Source organism: Hippocampus zosterae, chromosome 5 (genome assembly GCF_025434085.1).
Source record: "Hippocampus zosterae strain Florida chromosome 5, ASM2543408v3, whole genome shotgun sequence".
In the NCBI taxonomy this organism is placed as follows: domain Eukaryota; kingdom Metazoa; phylum Chordata; class Actinopteri; order Syngnathiformes; family Syngnathidae; genus Hippocampus; species Hippocampus zosterae.
Genome location: NC_067455.1, coordinates 25,596,360 through 25,615,442, shown reverse-complemented (window position 1 = coordinate 25,615,442; position 19,083 = coordinate 25,596,360). Strand labels below are relative to the sequence as shown.

Here is a 19,083-nt window from a genome sequence, read left to right as displayed (position 1 = left end):
ATCAGATTTTTTTTTTCATGACAGTTTGAACGGCTAAGTACCAATTTTTTCAAATCCGACCTGGGCCACTTTCATATGTGGTCCTGGATTGGATATCAATCTTTTTGTAATGTGACTGTAGTCTGAAAAGCCAGGTCACATATAGCCGACCTAGACGTCACTGAAAGAACAAGATGCATTCCATGCAGGCGATGGAGAGAGCGTTTGGGAGAGAGATTAATTGTTTGATTGTCTGTGAATCTGCAAATTTGTTTTGCCTAACAATTTTTTTTACGGTGGCACATGGCACCCACTTTATCAGTTTATCAAGTGAATGACCTGTTATCAGTGGCGGGCCGTGCATTTCAACCTTAGGCCTTCAGTGACGTCACATACATTAACACAGGGGTGCCCATTAGGTAGATCCTGATCTACCGTTAGATCTAAGACAGGTCCCAAGTAGATCCGAGGAGTGTCGAGAAGAAAAAAAACAACCAACCATTTGTGTGTCTTTGTACATGTTAGTAATATATTTTTTGTGTTAATATACACTGCACCCTAATCATCTTATCAGTTTCATTTTCACTATTTTTTTTAAATAAAATAAAGCAGGTAAATCTTAAATTTACGGTGGCGCGTGATTACAGTTGTTAGCGGTCAGCAGTTTGCAATTGCAGCTTGTGATCAGAGCTGTTGCGCTAAATCTTTTATCGTTGTGATTCTCATTCAGAGTTTGCTTCTTGTACAATTCACTGAGGGTACGAGCAAAGAATAGGAATCTAGGAGGGCCCTGGGAAGCACTTTAAAACGGTACGTGTGAGCTACGATAGTTAACAGGCTGCTAAAGTGTGTGGCATGCCTCTGTTTCAGGCTGTTTCTCATCATGGCCGTGTGTGTGTGTGTGTGTGTGTGTGTGTGTGTGTGTGTGTGTGTGTGTATGTGTGTGTGTGTGTGTGTGTGTGTGTGTGTGTGTGTGTGTGTGTGTATGTGTGTGTGTGTGTGTTTGTGCGCGTGCGCATGCGCATGCTCGCGCTGGTAAGGGTAGATCCCGGGAGGTTAGTTGATCGAAAAGTAGATCTTCGATCCAAAAAGTTTGGGCACCCCTGCATTAACACAATGTAGGCTCGTCAAGCAGCACTTAATTTCAGGAGCATTTAAAACCATCAAGTATGCATTCACAATTAAGAGCAGGAAACTAAATTTACTGATATTGTCAAAAATAAAAAGATGATTTAAAAATACGAAATAAAATGCCACCCAAATTACGTTGTGTGATCTTAACCCTTGTCGTCCACCGCTTGCGATAAATGTAAAATTATGTCTTTGAATCAAATGCAAAGGCATTCGGAAAAAACACGAGAGTGCTGAAACGTATGGGGGGGGTTCTAAAATGGCCTAAATTTCATGACGTTACCGGCTGATAATTCTCAGGCATTGCAGCAATAATAAAAAAGGTTTTGATTCCGTAATCTTCACAATTTACTTATTTTGCACCATAGAGACCCATTATAATTCATATTTTTGAATGGATCGTAAACCTAATGTGTAACCATGCATTTCACGCGATTTTTACGTCAATCGCTTTGTTTTCGCTTGGACAGACGTATGCATGCCACATTGTTGGTTTGAGGTCATTCCAATTGTGCAACTTTTAGGTGGCGCCAGAGGATCGCAAATGAGTTTGCGTTTTTGCAGGAGGCTTCAAACCACTGCATTTTACATGAACAGGTCCGGTCGGGATTGTTAGTAGGGCTTGGTTGGGACCTCCAGACACAATTTTTTTTTTCCTTTTGCAAAAAATAACGAATAAAAAATCCCAAAGAACTAATAAAAACTATATATGTATGGATAGCACAGATGCCTCTGAACATTCTGAGTGTTTGAAAAAAAAGAATGTTTGTATAACACAAAATACATCATTACAAAAATTGTAAAATGCGTAACTTAGGGTTTTTTTCATTTGAAGGACCCAAGGGTTAAACAAGTCAGTCCAATAAATTGTGCAATGTCGCAGTTGCATATAAGACACCAACCAAACAATAACAAAATTATATTATTAATAACTATTATTTGAAAATAAAGTAAACAGATCATTTGCATTTTGAGAATCGGCTATATAATAGCAAATAACTGACAATGTTGAGCAGCTGAGATTGAATTAACTTTCGTGCATGAAGGTGACTACAATGCACCTTTATAAATTGCAGGTGAGCAGATTTATTTGATACATTTTTGTATCTTTGTCATTTTATTTCGTTACCATTAATTTAATACGAATGAAATAAAATGACAAGAAGCAATGTAAAATAAAATTCATTTACTCACCAAAGTAGTGCCTGTTCACTGAGCTGCAGAGCTCACTGCACTCGCTGCAGTGAGCGAGTGTCCCCAAACGTTTTTAAACGCACCGTAACTTGTAAGTGCCCAGCCGTGCTCTGATGTTTCCTTGCTGCCTTGGTAAAACAACTTAAATTGGTAAATCCAGTGTGGCTCCAAACACCAAATAGGTCAGTTGCGAGCAATAGGCATTCACAGCAATACAATTTGGAGCGTTTCTCGGATTGTGTGAGCCACGGGTACCGTTCATGATTGCTCGTCTGAAAATGACGGAAAACCCTTTTCCTTGCTGGGATAGGCTAGCTAGCGCAGGAGTTGGGCGACCTCTTCGCACAATATAAGATAAGATAAGATATCCTTTATTCGTCCCACACTGGGGAAATTTACAGCCTCCAGCATATCCAGCTTTTCGTGAAAGGCCCGTCTTGAAAATTGTGTGGAAAGTAGTTCTGCAACCAGATCAGCCATTTTGGGTTAAAATGCAGTGATAGCTCTAGCAGGCGATAATCCAATCACCGAATGTGCACGTCCAGCCTCGACGTAAGCCCTTGTAGCTGGCAGACGAGTCAGATCACGAGTCTCAGACTATTGCAACCTGACTGCGCCCGTTCACTTACAGCGCTCAGGGGCCTGCTCTATTTAATTTGAAGGCCCCGAGCAAGTTTAATTTACCTGGCAACACAAGCTAGCTGAAACATGATTGGTTAAAAACTCTACCATAATAAATGAGTTATTTATCGAGTGGCTTTCAATGTTATTTAAAATAAGTGGAAATAATATGACGTAAAGAATACATAGAATAATTTTGATTGCATATTTATGAAAATAAAATAACAAATTAATTTTTTGTTATTCCCAGAAAAATAAATTTATTAAATTTACTTTTCTGAGAATGTTTAAGCCAGCAGAGAACGCCTTGCTGGCCCTCACGGAACGCCACTGCCTGTTATCCATATGATAGTAAGTTAAAGAGTCTTACAGTTGCTTTATTCATTTTATCTTGTAATTGTGAGATCTTCCATAATTAAAGTTCAATACTGCCTGTCAGAAGCAAACATACCCAGAAACCAAGACCCTTTACAATATTGGAAATGGAACCAGAAAATATATCCACATCTGCATCAACTTTCATTTAAAACTTTCTGCTCACGATTGTCATCTGAACCATGTGAAAGAGTATTTTCTGAGGCTGGAGAGCTGGTGTCGAAGAGGAGGAATCGCCTTGGAGCAGAGACACTCCAAAAACTTTTGTTCCTCAATAAAAATTCATAAACTAATTACTTTTGTCTTTTATTTCACATGATTTAACCAACATTTTCTTCAAGTTAAAAATCTGAATTGTAACTCAAATTTGCTATATTTTACAGACCAACTCAGTTCAGTATTTAAACAAACAAGGAATTTCTTTACCTGCAATGATTTTATAACTACTGCAGGGGTCACTATTGGGTGACCAACAGTGTCAATATAGTGCTGACACAGTTTGTGAAGTGGGTCAATACCTCCTTGAGGTATCATCGTCCCATTACTAATGAGAACATATTATCTTCCACCACTCCTGGACATCTACGACTCCCGTCTGACCCGCCAAGCCATCCGGATCGCAGGTGACCCCACCCACCCATCCCACAGCCTCTTCAGCCTGCTGCCGTTGGGAAGGAAATTGCAAAGTCGCCGTGGCCGAACCAGCAGGCTCAAAGACAGTTTCTTCCACCGGGCAGTCAGGAGACTCAACTCTCTCCCTGCTCTGCCCGCACTCCCCACCCTCTGCCTCTGCCCGACCCCTGCCTCCTGTCACAGACTATGACCCTCCCCTCAATATGCGACATGTGCGTATTGCGTATTGCACAATGCACTACCTCACTTTACCCACAATAGCCACAAGTCCCATTGTTTATGATGTTTGTATTGTCTATATCATCTATATTGTTTATCCTGTTTTGTTTATCCTGTTCAGATTGCATATTATGTGTTTTTATACAGTGTAGTTGCTATCTTCTTAGCTGTGTGTTTAATGCACAGCACATTTGCATGCATATGTGCACTGAGGATTGAGAGAAAGAAATTTCATCTATGCTGCATGTCATATGTAGGCATATTTGACAATAAAGATGACCTTGACCTTGACCTTATCGCTCAATATTCATATAGCAATCGAATAGTGAAAAAATGAAAATCATTCTCAAAACCAATTGTTTATCAAAGTTTAGCGCATTACTATAATCCCCCATTTAGAAATGACCAAATTATATCGGAATATCATGGTTAGAAAATACTGTAAAATGAGTGGTATACAGTAAAAAAAAAAGTCTCCTGCATTTTGTTCAGACAAACGTAACCGTTTCATTTTGGATAACCAAAGGCATATATTCACGCCAATCTCTGTGAATTTGAACTTTATTCGTGACTTCCAGAATTAATCAACAACCACATTCATTTATCACTATCAGTGTAATCAGCACACGTGTCTAAGTTGTATCAGACGAGTTTGCATTGTTTTCCCTTATAGTTGATTTGCCGTGTTTGATGTCAGAAGTGCTTATTTCTGAGGTGGCGAGCCTCCTCAGCAATCCTCTCTGCCTTTTACATGCAAACGTCTCAAAACAAGCATCAGCAGCTGAGTCTTGTCTGGCCCACCCTTCTTGAGTGGATGGCACAACTCAAAGGTGTCTCATTATCACACGAATGCAGTATGATCTGAACTAATTCCGGTTCCCTTTGAACTGGGGAAGTGGAGGAACTTGAGACTTGCGGAGAGGACAGTGCAAAAGTTGACCACTTCCAAGATCATCTTTGAATTCTTTGTACTTTTCTGCAAAAACCACTTTATGTATTTTGCCGATTGTCAAAGCCACAACCCCAAAACAACTGCCTGTATTGTTTGACATCTTTTTTAATACACACAAAATAGTGTGTGGACCAGTTTCAAAGCAGACCTTGTCAACCTATTTAAGGGGGATGAGGGGGTAATGCAATATTGCCAAGAAAGGTTGACAAATATATAACCCAAACCTAGTAAGAGACTGCTTTACTCTTTTTACTGTGACCATGATGTATTTTTCATGATTTGATTCTGTCTTTCAATGACACCTTTCCCATTCCCCACCTTGAGCATTTATTGTTTTGATCGACATTGTGTCAAACCGAATCTCCAATCAGATACAGTTTACCTTCTCTCTGCATGAGAGGATTCTGTCTGTGTTTTCTGTTTTGCAGTCTTGCTTATTTACACGATGTCCGAGATGGATTGTATTTTACCACACCCTAAACATTCTACTATGAAGGGTAAAGTATCATTTTGCTAATGCAAAATATGGTCAACTGTATCAGGATTTGGTTACACTTTACCTAGGGTAGAATATGTAATTTTTTAAAACAAAATAACAAACATAGAATATTGTGCTTTTAATTATTCTTGTTTGTAGCACATGTATCATAAAAACAAATTGTCTGTTTTTATTAATTCATAAATGGAATTAACTAAATGTAATTAATGAAAATGAAAGTAATTACATACTAATACACAGTGAAAGCCTCTGTGAGGTCTATGAGAAGAATGGATGAGGAGTAGTTTTGCTCACGACTGTCACTGTGATGCTGAGGATCCTGTGCCCCTCCCCCAGAAACGAGGGACGGGAGGGAATGTTGGGGGAGAACAGGCTGCTTGCAAGGAAGCTGTGGCCACAAGGACCCGACCAACGCAACGTCATGTCATGTAGCATGAACTCTTCTATTTAAAGCCATTTGTTCTCATTTGCTGATGTGCGAACTGGACAAGTGGAAAATACCTCTTGGTAAGATTATTTATTTAATATTATTGGATTTTTGTCATTTCATAAACTGATCATACATATCACAACTTCAAGACACGTAAAATATGATTGACAGTTTTATTTTTCAAACTTATTGTTTGTTTGTTTAAGAATGTTTACAATATTTTACAAGACAAGCCTATATGGATTCCCTTACATGCACGGCTGTCTGATCTATGGAACATCACAGGTTTCTTAGAACGGAAAAATAATTGCCTATTTCCCGTTTTCACATCAGGCATCCCCTTGGGACCCAGAATCACATCAGAAATTGAATGAATAAAAAAAATAATTCATTGAATGAATAATAAAACGGGATTAGCGGCAGCATAGCGGTGGAAAACAAGAACGCGTGGAATTGTTTTATCACATACGCTCAAGATCATGTCACAAATGCACGGCTGCGTAAACATGTTTTTGTCGCTGATATAGTGTGTACATTACTAAAATCGCGAGGGTATTTGCTTAATGGAATTTGGTGGTTAATGTCGGTTACAAATCGTCTTGGATGAGCGTTCATCATATTTTTCCACAAACATCTCAACAAAGCTGATCATTGTGTGACGGACCAGAACTTGAGTTAATATAAACTAGAACAAAACTTTCACAAACATATAATTTAGCTCTCTTCATAGCTCTCGTGGGATGGATTTAGACGCTCGTATTACTTTGACGCTCTACAGCTATCGTTAATATATTTCTCACATTTCATTTGATAGATTTCATTACATTCGATTTTTTCCATGTGTCATACTAGATAGATAGATAGATAGATAGATAGATAGATAGATAGATAGATAGATAGATAGATAGATAGATAGATAGATAGATAGATAGATAGATAGATAGATAGATAGATAGATAGATAGATAGATAGATAGATAGATAGATAGATAGAATCAACAATCAGATTCTGTATGAGTCGACGTTTCATTTGGTCACCGTCCCACCTGATTTGTCTGTCTGTTTTAGGTCCAACTGTTGGCCCCAGGCGAAGAAGAACACCCCTAACCCCACCACCACCACAATAGTTCCATCTCGTATCCCATGCGCTGATTAAATCATGCTCGGTGCTGAGGGGAAGACTGACTTATTTTCCTCCAAAGACTCAGTGGAAGAGAGGCGCAAGTCTCCACTTTCAGGAGGCAAACAGCCCGCCGCTGGCAGCCGATACCCGGAATACGGGTTCGGCCCGGAACGCTACTACAGTCCGCCCACGGCGCCCAAACCCACCGCAGACTCAACTACGCCTTGCTCCTTCATTCCGTACAGCCCGAGCGGGAGTATCTACGCCTCGTCCAGCACAGCCAGGTACCCGACATCTCTTCACTTGGGTTCCGTGGGATTCTCCCCAAGCGCTGGTCCGCGCGGTCACTTCAGTCCGGCCTACCAGCTCGGGCAGAGCCCCGGCTGCCTATACGCGCAGTACAGCGGATCAGGCCCGGCACTGGGCAGCGTCGCCATCCGTGCGAACAGGGCGCACGTCGACCTGTGCAACCGGGCTCTGTGGCTTAAATTCCACCGAAACCAAACCGAGATGATCATCACCAAGCAGGGCAGGTCAGATGACACCACTGGTCGATTACAATGTATCTCAGAATATTTCGTTGAACAAACAGTTTATGACATTTGCAGTTCTTGTATTTCCGTTTGGTATACACATGCATCATAATTAAAATGGCAGATAAAAAAAAACACACGCAATTGCTTTTTCTTGGATTATATATTTAGACATTTGTTTTTGCAGGCGAATGTTCCCGTTTCTGAGTTTTAACATTGCAGGTCTAAGCCTGACTGCTTACTACAACGTATATGTGGAGGTGGTACTGGCAGATCCAAACCACTGGAGATTTCAAGGTGGCAAGTGGGTCACTTGTGGTAAAGCAGACAATAGCAGCCAAGGTACCGCTCGCTGCCATACCACAAATCGAATCCAACCAATTGTGTACTTTTGAAGAAATCTTGGATCTGTTAATTTGATAGGGAACAAAGTGTACATCCACCCAGAATCTCCAAACACAGGAGCCCACTGGATGAGACAAGAAATCTCCTTCAGCAAACTGAAACTCACCAACAACAAAGGCACAAATCAAAGCATATCACAGGTAAATAAACAGTTCATTATTTATGTTGAACAAGTTTTTTTTACAAATATAGATATCATGTATACTGTATATGAGTGATAAGCCGTTCTGTTTAAAAAACTTGAATTGCAAGTATAATTTCAATTTAATTCTATCAAGCCATAAATCACGATACAGAGCCAATTTAGATAGCATTTGTAATATTTTGCAAGAATAATTATAGATTTTTGTTTCGCAACATCCAGGGAAAATACTAAATAGTGTCACACACGTAACTATGCATGCACGCATGGAATGTGTGTGTGTGTGTGTTTTAATGTGTGTTGCTACCTTCCATCTATCTATCTATCTATCTATCTATCTATCTATCTATCTATCTATCTATCTATCTATCTATCTATCTATCTATCTATCTATCTATCTATCTATCTATCTATCTATCTATCTATCTATCTATCTATCTATCTATCTATCTATCTATCTATCTATCTATCTATAGATATATAGAGAGAGCGAGAGAGAGATAGATACATATAGATATATAGATATAGATAGATATAGATAGATAGAGATATATAGAAATATATATATATATACAGTATATATATATATATAGAGAGAGAGAGAGAGAGAGAGAGAGAGAGAGAGAGAGAGAGAGAGAGAGAGAGAGAGAGATACAGATAAATATAGATACTGTACACACACACACACACACACACAGATTACAGATTTCAAAAACAAAAACAACCATTGTATTGTCCTACAATGTGCATGTCTGCAGATGATCATATTACAGTCCTTACACAAGTATCAGCCCAGGCTGCACGTCGTGGAGGTGACCGAGAACAGTGTGGAGGACTTCAACACTGATCCAAAGACTCAGAGATTCATATTTCCGGAGACTCAATTCATAGCAGTCACTGCTTACCAGAACACTGACGTAAGAAAGAAAAAGTAAAATGACGGGGAGGAAAGCCAAAAGCCATTTTTTGTCTGTTGGGTGTGTTATGTTTCAAATTTCAATGTAATCAGTGTCAGTCACTGGGCATTATGTATTGTTTCCCACAAGAGGATTACACAGTACTTTAATTCCTGACATTCTGTCCTATTTTATCTGTAGATTACACAGCTGAAAATTGACCACAACCCTTTTGCCAAAGGATTCAGAGATAATTATGATTCGTGAGTATTGAGTTGTATTTTTTGTTGCCAAATATGGTCTAAAAATATAAAACATTTGTTTTTCACACTAATCTTCCATGGTCAAGGAAGCCTTGTTCTTGTTGTTTTTTTTTTAATATCGATATTGCAATAATGGCCTATGCAATATGCAGATCACAGCGACATATTTTAAAAATTTGGTTTTGGAATTGTGAGCTTTTATCTGAATTTGACCAAACTTAAATGAGCATCACCACCCATTAGTTGAACATTTTCTAGGGGAGGCACAATTAATTAGCGAAGAACACACTGATCTTCTTTCAATTTGTAGCATGAAAAAGTGCTCTTTTTTGATTCTGTTACATAAAACATAATTTCTTTTCTTTAGGTTAAATATCGCAAGGATACTGATATCGCTATAGTCAACTTCTTTTTCGCATGTTTTTCATTATATATATATATATTTGTGTGTGTGTGTGTGTTTATTGTAAGCGGAATAGAAAATGGGTGGACTGATGTATTTGTTCAGTTTTATTTTACAACAGACTTTCTTTTGCAGCATATTTATGAGCTTTTTTATTTTTCAGCATGTACACAACTCCCGACTACGACCGCCTCACCCCTTCCCCGACCCACTCTTCCCGTGCCCACCAAATTGTCCCCAGTGCCCGCTACACCATGCAGCCCCTCTTACAGGACCAGTTTGTCAACAACTATACACAAAAGCGTTTCTACAACAGTGAGCGAGCTGTGCCTCAAACCAGCAGTCTTCTCTCACCTCAGACGGAAGACGGAGCCTCTCAGCGATGGTTTGTCACAGCCATGCAACATGGGACAAGCGGCAGCACCAGCCACAAGTTAGACCTGACACCATATGAGGGGGACTACTCCAGCTCCCTGCTACCTTATGGTATCAAATCACTTTCCATGCAATCATCCCATGGTCTCAGCTACTACCCAGACTCTCCTTTCAGCGACATGGCAAATGTGTGGGGCCCTAGGGCAGCGTACCAGAGAAAGATGACTCCATGTCTGCCTTGGTCACCGAGGCCCAGTCCCACTGCTGGTTTCCCCGAGGATTCTGATAAGGTGAATCCACAGTTCGAAGATGAGGTGACTGGTGGAGGCCTGATGTCTTCATGGGCAGAGACACAGCCGTCTTCTCTATCTCTTGTCAAGAGTGATTCCTATACGCCAGTCTGCAAGCGAAGGCGTTTGTCTCTTAATGGGACAAGCACAGAGGACTCACCCGTTGACATTAAATGTGAGGACATCGTCTCTGTTGCCAGTGGCTCCTATTGCAAGGAAGCACCTTCATCCAAAGGGATGGCATCTTTCTATTCCTTTTACACAAGTTATTGAGCATACTGTAGAATGTTTTTGTGACATGCACACACCTCATTTGTCTCTGCTGTGATCCGTTTTCTGTGTACAAATGAAATAACACAGATATTATTTATTCATTTGAATTAAAAGTTGGAAGACAGAGTTATGGCACAAAGTGATCGGTACTTTTCCTGCATTATTTTACCACCCCATTATGTGATTTACAGGTGAGACTTTGGGCTGTACATTGATTTTAAGTATTTGAAGTAAATGTATTCAACGATGTTTTGTAAATTTAATTCTCTACTCATTACAGAATTTGCCTTTGCGTTGAGGTTTGCCGTTTCCAGATTATTTACTGAATGGCAGTATAAAACTAATGTAATGTCAAATGTGAAAAAGGGTATGCTGCTTACACATTTCCGACGTTCTGATGTTTGATACTAAAAAAGCCTTTGTCCTCTATGGAATAGATGGAAAATTATTTTCCAAACAATCTTGCATGTATTTCATACAAGCATTTGGTTGAAGTGCAAATAAATATATTAACTTGCAACATGTTTTGCTAGCTTCAGTTCATGCATGTTACGCATCTCCTTTCTGACTGTTGTGAAAGGCGCTTACAAATGTGATGTATTATTATTATAATCTGGTGCCCTTGAACACACTCCTTCTGATATCTCTCTTTGAGTCTCTGCATGTTTGTAATGGAATACAAAACTAATATACAGCATATTCTCCTAAGACTTTTTTTTTAATTTCTGCTTCTGATTTCAAAAACTCTCAGAAATGGTTCAAGGAAGTTAATCAATTTACTTTGTTCCTATGGAAAGATAATACACTAATAACACAAGAATATATCTTTATTTACATCACACAACAGCTACAGCTGCAACAAACAACTTTCCAGAATATTTCACATAAAATAATAATACAACAGAACACAAAACAATTCTCCAATCGTAAAAACTATTCCTACATACGCCTGGTTGTTAGAAGCCGTTAAGGATGAAAGATGAGAGAATCAAAGTCTCCTTTCACTAATGGATCAGAGGCGCCACACAAATAAATTACAACGCGAACAAGAACCGAATACGAATACGGAGATTGGTTCAGTTCTCCTGTCGCCACTTTCAAGCACCGACACGCCGCTCCAAATACCCACCCGCACTCCGCGCCGATGCTCCTCTCTCTTCAACACCAGCCATTCAGATTAAAAAATGAATTCACCTCAAAAGAATGTATGTCTTTAAGGAAGAATGATTGGAGTAGGGATATCAGATGTCTTCGCACATTATTTAGCATATGACTGGTTTATAAGAAAGATGGAGTGTATTCGGATGTTCTGGAGCAGGAAATGATTGCTGAAGATTGCAAAAATGTTTCCTTCACTTCTTTTTGGTATAACCCTAAATCTGATAAGTTTAAGACGAAAGAAAACATATTATTTTCATGTAAAAGAGCAAGAGCAATATATAGACAATTGAAAATGAATGGTTTAATCCTTGCCCTCCTGTACTTTTATGGAAAAAAGGTATTATTCATGGCTCGCGGGGAACCGATCAAAAATTATCACTGGCTACGAAAAAATGTTGCTGAACTGGGGTCTTATACTAAATAATAATATTAATAACATTAATAGTAGAGAAATGTTTAATTTTCATGAATTTAGGGTGAAAATTGTTGTGAAGAACACAAATATCCGTCAGTATTTGCAGTTGAATTCCATCATGCAGTCTTGCGCCGAACAATACAATATATACAATACATGCTGATTTATATAGCGCTTTCACAACAACGGCAGCTGTAATAAAGCGCTTAATTGTAATGCCCTTCAGTGACGTCAAGGATGCGCACAGTCGCTAATGCAATCTATTCGCACGTTTGAAAAGACAAAACGGCAACAGAACACATACACGCGAGAGCTGCTGATGGCCACAACTCACGCCCATCCGCTCCACACAAAAATTATCTGTCAGAGCCAAGCTTTTCCTCCCCGCTCTTCCCCTTTCACTGACGTCACCTACTACCCAACTGGCCCCGCCCTCACACACACAAATAACAGTAGAGAAATATTTCAATTCGTCAACTGATGAATTGATTACCAAACTACTGACTTAAAGATGTATAGACTGTTTTGTTGTACCTACTCTAAATGTAACAGATCTATTAAAGCTTAATGGGAGAAAAATGCGCCCCAGTAGTCCAGTGGTTAGCACGTCGGCTTCACAGAGCAGAGGTCCCGGGTTCGATTCCAGCTCCGGCCTCCCTGTGTGGAGTTTGCATGTTCTCCCCGGGCCTGCGTGTGTTTTCTCCGCGTGCTCCGGTTTCCTCCCACATTCCAAAAATTTGCATGGCAGGCTGATTGAACACTCTAAATTGTCCCTAGGCGTGGATGGTTGTTCGTCTATGTGTGCCCTGCGATTGGCTGGCAACCGATTCAGGGTGTCCCCCGCCTACTGCCCGGAGACGGCTGGGATGGGCTCCAGCACCCCCCGCGACCCTAGTGAGGTTCAAGCGGTACGGAAGATGAGATCATCTTCCACTGTAAATTTGGAACGTACAAAATAAAACAAAACGAAGTTTCTGAACAGGTCCACATTGATTGAACAACATGAATTTCTATGTTTCAGATTGGTGTGCATGGGCAAAGACGTGTTGTCGGGAATTTCGGGAAAATATGTGAATATTCGATCGGTGAATTTCCGGGCCAATCCTGGCCATCACGTTTGACAGCAGTCACCCCTTAAAATCGGCACCCCACCCCTGTCAACAATTCTGTTTCAGCGCGTGACGTACGCACTCTGTCGCTGACTACGTTTCGAAACATGACGGCCCTTCGATTTCAGCGCATGACGACCACTGGCATTGGTGTGAATGGAAATAGCGGCCAGTATTTCGCAAGATTTCTGCAATGATCGCAAAAGTATAGCTATTGAATCAGATGATGTCACTCTTGAATAAATCACGAATGAAAGAGGATGCAGATTCATTTGGATTGGGGTTACAACAAGCAATTCATACACGCACATGCACGCGCGCATATACTTCCGCGGGGATATTTAATTTTCTGCATTTTCTGGCAGCTTTTATGCAGAGAGAGAGAGAGAGAGAGAGAGAGAGAGAGAGAGAGAGAGAGAGAGAGAGAGAGAGAGAGAAAGAAAGAGAGAGAGAGACGGAACCGGGGGGTCTCCTTTTCGTGACTTGTGTCGCGCGGCCATATGGTAGTTTTTGACGTAAATAAACGAGAGTTTACTGGATAATACTCCCACCATCCTTGGAAGACTTTAAAAGATAATATTTTTAAAATATAGTTTAGTATCGTCAGGAAGCACGATTTGACGTATCATAGATTAATACAGTTGTCTCTGCCGATGTGCCTTATTGAACACAATATTTAGTTCCTAAAAATACTGTTCACTACATTTAAAGAAACGGCAGAGTGAGAGAAGAAAGTCGCCAAACACAAGGCTATATGGGTTTAACAAGGGCAAAGTCGCTTGATGAAGTGGTGATACACTCGCCTGAATTGTAATAATAACAATAATAATACATTTTATTTGTAAGCGCCTTTCACAACACTCAAGGACACTTTACAAGCAAGAGCAAACAATAAAACCACAGATAAAATGATAAATAAAATAGATACATTTAAGTGGACTAAGCAAGTCTGAATAGGTGTGTGCGGACAGCGTGGAATCCGTTTGAACTGTCACAAATTATCCGAAGAATAGGCTGTGTATTTTTGGAGTGAAGACCATTAAGTTGGTTCCCACTCTGTAGCGGTGTGAAAGTGGGCGTGTATATGCCCTGCGACTGACTGGCAACCAGTTCAGGGTGGAGGCTGCCCTTTCGCCTGAAGACAGCTGGTACAGGTTCCAGCACCACCACCACCCTCGCCCCCTTCATTATAGATGGATGGATCTGTAAAGCAGTCTTCCTCAACTGGCTGACCGCCATCCACGACGGACCGCCGACCTCTGTCCGGTCTTCCTCTGTCCGATCCCTCGGCAAATTGTATAAAACAATAAATTATAAAGTCATTTTTACGTTATACATTGTATAATTTTGGACTATAATCTGTGCATTAACGCAACGGCTTGTTAAAATTATCCATTGTATTCCTTGCGTGCACTAACAGATGTATTGCAGAGGACCGCAGCAGCGCGACTGTGTGTGGATAATGTTTGACTAACTAGAGACGCTGGCTGAGCAGGGCATGTCGGCGATAACGATGCGCTGATTGGCTCCTCTGAATTTAAGGTGTGCCCATACATAAGCGTCAGCATTTACGATGCGCTGATTGGCTCCTCTGAACTTGAAGTGTGACCATACATAGCGTCAGCACGCGTCCATCCCAATACACACGCATTCAAAATGGATGATTGTGTCAGGAAACAGAGTCCAGTGATGGGAATTCCGGCTCCTTTTAGAGAGCCGGCTTTTTCGGCTCCCAAATGGCTCCTCAGTTTTTTTGTTGCTTAAATTAATTTAATACCAAAAATAACGTAATATTATGTGTAAAATGAAGTACTAATGCAAAAATAGACATTATATCAAATATTTATTATTTATATGGCTTTATTTATATTCTTCTGAACATACTCAACATGGAGTGCTACAAAAATAAAAACAAAGTACAAAGACCCATCTCAAAACAAGGTCGTCAAAAAGTTCCAATCTCTGAATGTGTATATTTATAAGCTTTTAACTATTTACAGTAAAACAACATAAGTAAGCTTTGAATACCATGCAACAAATGATAAATTAGTCAAGTCAAGTGTATTTACATTTAGATTTAAATTAAAATTTGTAAAAGAAAAAGAAAAAAAAGCAGCATTCAGGTAAAGGTTTTCGCTTGTCTTTAGCGAAGATTGGTATGAAGAAAAACCAAGTGCCTCAGCTTTGAGGGGTTGATCCTGTTTCTCCTCTCTGTTAATATTTGCCCTGTTTTGGAGAAGATTCTCTCTGAGGTGACAGATGTTGTGACAACACACAGCCAACACAAAATGGATGAAAATCCCTTGCAATCATTTTATCCAGTTCCTCGTCAATTGTGTTCTGTTTTGCTGGTTTTATAGCTTTTTGCATAAAGTGGCTCATACAGCTCTGGGTTCTACATCTAGGCAGTTGTGACATTGCAGCAGCAGCAGCAACAGTTGCAGACACACTAGCACTTTCATTAATAGCTGGTTCCCTTGCTTGTCTTTTCTCTTCAAATTATACTGATGGGTGGACATTTCTGATGTGCCTGTGCAGGTTATTTGTGGAGCCTGATCTATGGGATATTTTAATCTTGCACAGTCTACACGCTGCCTTTGAACTATCAATTAAATTGAAATGAGTCCATATTTCACTGCGTTTCCTATCCATTTTCTCACCTTTCCACTTTCCACCGTGATGTTTTTTTTTCACTAACTAGCTAGCTCTCTCGTCTCCTCGTCTGTCTTGTTCGCGTGCTGCTCAGTGTGCTGCTGTGTGTGTCTTTTCAGAGAAATGCAGACCCTTTGAGCTGGTGGGAGGCCAAGGATTCAGTGTACCCACGTCTTACACATGTGATGACACGGAGACTGTGTATTGTACAATACAATACAATTCAATACAATACATCAGTGATGTAGGTCGGTCCTTGGTCCTTGGCCTTGGAGTCAAGTCCTTGGTCCTTGGCCTTTGAGTCAAGTCCTTGGCCTTGGGTTGCCGGTCTTCGGACACAACGAAGGATTTGAGCCTCTAATCCTTCCTCCACAGATGTAAAGTGGGCCTGAGGACCGCAAAAATCATGAACAAATCAAACAAAATTCATCCAGGGAACTCCGTGTTGATGACTTTCGCTGGCGCTTTAAGAGGGGCGGGGCTGCCACGGATAGGCGACAGTCAGTGCAACGTGTAAAGAGTAGGGATGTGAATTTCAGCACTGAGGACGATTCGATACACATCTCGATGCACTACCAGCGATGCGATACTTAAACGATACATGGAATTTTCTGGCGACACGATTCGATACGTTTCACCGTCTTCACGATGTGATACGAAGCGATACACATTTAGTTCAAATCAATGCGATCCGATACGATACAGTACAATTTGTTGTGATATTGTGTGTGCAATTAAACATGATGCAAATACGCAAAGAAAAAAAGTTAAAAAAAAGATGGAATTCAGTATGGTATTGTAAAAAGTAGACCACTTTATTCCTTATAAATAGTAGAACGTGTAAAACAACTTATTTAAGTCCTTTAACAATTGGGTTTTGTGCAAAGAAAATGTAAACAATTTGGCACCTGAGACTCACAGCTGTTGCTGTAGTGTAAACACAAACAGACTACTCACTGAGTGTCTTATATGAAATATCCATCTCCATAGGACAGAAAAAAAATACAATTGAAACAATGTGGCAGTCACAGCCTCAAAGCTGCTGTGTGTATTGTAGCGTACACAGACCACTCTCACTGAGTGTCAAAATGAAATGTCCAAAAGAGTCATCCGTATATAGTTTTTCCTTGCGCGGTCACAGTGAGCTGCAAGGGGACCCCCAAAAAAAGAGGCGATTTTTTTTCTGATCCTGACCTGGTTTGCCAAGAGTTTCTCCGGTGTCCAACGAGGAACTGGACGGGGAGGCGGGGGAGGGAGCGGGAAACTTGTCGGTGATCTGGTGCCATCGTTTTAAGTGGTCTGCATATCTGTGGTGCTGCCGTTGTATGGCTTCGTAGTGCGACTTTCTTTGCAAATTACTTTCCGTCTTTCTTTTCGAAGCCGTAGTATTTCCAAACATAAGATCTGAATGTTGCAGAAGCATTAAATACAGTAGTTTCCTCGCTGCTGCTTGCGCGAACTTCCGTAGTGTTTCGCTAGTTGTTTTACTGGACTGTATGTGACGCACGGCTACCGTCCGTATTCAACACGGATACGCAACGCAAAACAACGATGGTGCATTCATCGCGCCTAGGAAAGGGCAGATAGGTGACATTTAACATGAATAAACGGCGCTTGAATTGGATTTTACCGATACCCACCAATGCATCGTGATGAATCGCGATTTCACCCGTCAATCGCGTCGTACCCAGTGAATGAGCCAATGCACTCACATCGCGCACGTGCGCATCGATGTATCGATTAGTTTCCACACCCTTAGTAAAGAGCGGCATCAGAGTTAGTTTCAATCACGGTTCGTTCCGTTCGCGATCGGCAGTTTAAATAGCGTGTAAAGCCTTTCTGTAACAGTGGTGTCTTTTATTTAGTTATTTTTGCACATTCTTCACGTTTGTGCGGTCGCACTAGAATGTTTGTTTGAACCAAGTAAATTGCGTTACAGCTGGAGTCAATAATGCCGGCGTTGGGATTTGAGTCCTTTTGCTCGATTCCAGTTATGTTTGCTGAATGCTTTCTCATATTTGGAATAATGAATATTGATAATACATAAAATCATGGTTGATTTAATTATTTTTTATTATTATTGTGAAGTTGAAGGTATTAAATTAATTAATGTAGTATTAGTAGGAGTGGTAATAATAGTAGTACTCAGAGAATGTTTAGAGATCAGCCATCTCGTTACCTCTAAGTCCCGCGTCCTAGACGCATAATTAACCCACGGGACGCACAGTTCCAAACAATGTGCGATTTTGGGACGCAAGCTTTCTCAGTCAAAACTAACAAACAAAAAAACGACGGGAAGCCTGAGGATTTCACAATGACAATCGTTACCGGTAGCGTGTCGTTTCCGTTGCGTCATTTTCACGGTACCGAAAAATAGTTTAACTATAAAAGTCAGTTGACTGTGTGATCAACGTAATTTCACTGCGCCTGTATGTGTGTTTGTGATGTGGTGTCGTGTGTGAGTGTGTTTCTTCTAAATTACCTTCCATTTGTTTTGGTTTCAGTGTTGGGGGGGACGCAACAGATAACGTTATGTGCGCATGCGGGTTGTTATTTTAGTTCGCAAACTGAGAAATCGCGCGGATGAAAGTTTGAGATGGCGGCGAAAAAAACTCACCAAGGTCTACTAATTACGATATTTAAGAAATGGGAATGCTAGTCTGATTTTTCGTATGAATCGTCCAAACTCACCTGTGACGTATGCACAGAACGCGAGAGCGAGATACGACGCGAGGCACGATTACGAGGCAAGTTGGTCATTAGATTTGTAGGCTAATTGCTGTGAAAAATATTATGAAACAGCATTGGTTATTCTATGATTAACTGCTTGTAGCATGGTATCTTTATGAATAAAACATTTGTCACAAGGTGTAGTAATGCTAGTGTTAACTGTTGGTCGAACTAATGATGATGTGTGGTAAATTCTTTCGTCAAATTGATCGTAGATTACACATGCATCGTCTTGGGAAGAGGATGTCAAGCCACATCAATACTTACCTGTATTCATGATT

At 40.4% G+C, this 19,083-nt stretch overlaps 2 protein-coding genes across 2 annotated transcripts in view; one reads left to right on the top strand and one right to left on the bottom strand.

Moving 5' to 3' along the window:
- Positions 1-19,083, bottom strand: part of cmc1 (C-x(9)-C motif containing 1) — a 226,517-nt gene that overhangs the window by 116,725 nt on the left and 90,709 nt on the right. The gene's annotated exons all lie outside the window — the stretch shown is intronic.
- On the top strand, positions 6,006-11,255 carry LOC127600276 (eomesodermin-like). The gene is made up of 7 exons (XM_052064731.1): positions 6,006-6,110; positions 7,101-7,688; positions 7,876-8,030; positions 8,112-8,233; positions 8,994-9,152; positions 9,333-9,394; positions 9,961-11,255. The coding sequence occupies exons 2-7, from the start codon at positions 7,192-7,194 to the stop codon at positions 10,733-10,735; spliced, it is 1,770 nt and encodes a 589-aa protein (XP_051920691.1). The 5' UTR covers positions 6,006-6,110; positions 7,101-7,191; the 3' UTR covers positions 10,736-11,255.

Coding starts and splice junctions, on each gene's coding strand:
- LOC127600276 (XM_052064731.1), top strand. CDS start 7,192: ATGCTCGGTGCTGAGGGGAAGACTGACTTATTTTCCTCCAAAGACTCA. Junction 8,234..8,993: donor CAAATCAAAGCATATCACAG/GTAAATAAACAG, acceptor GCATGTCTGCAG/ATGATCATATTACAGTCCTT. Junction 9,395..9,960: donor TTCAGAGATAATTATGATTC/GTGAGTATTGAG, acceptor TTTATTTTTCAG/CATGTACACAACTCCCGACT.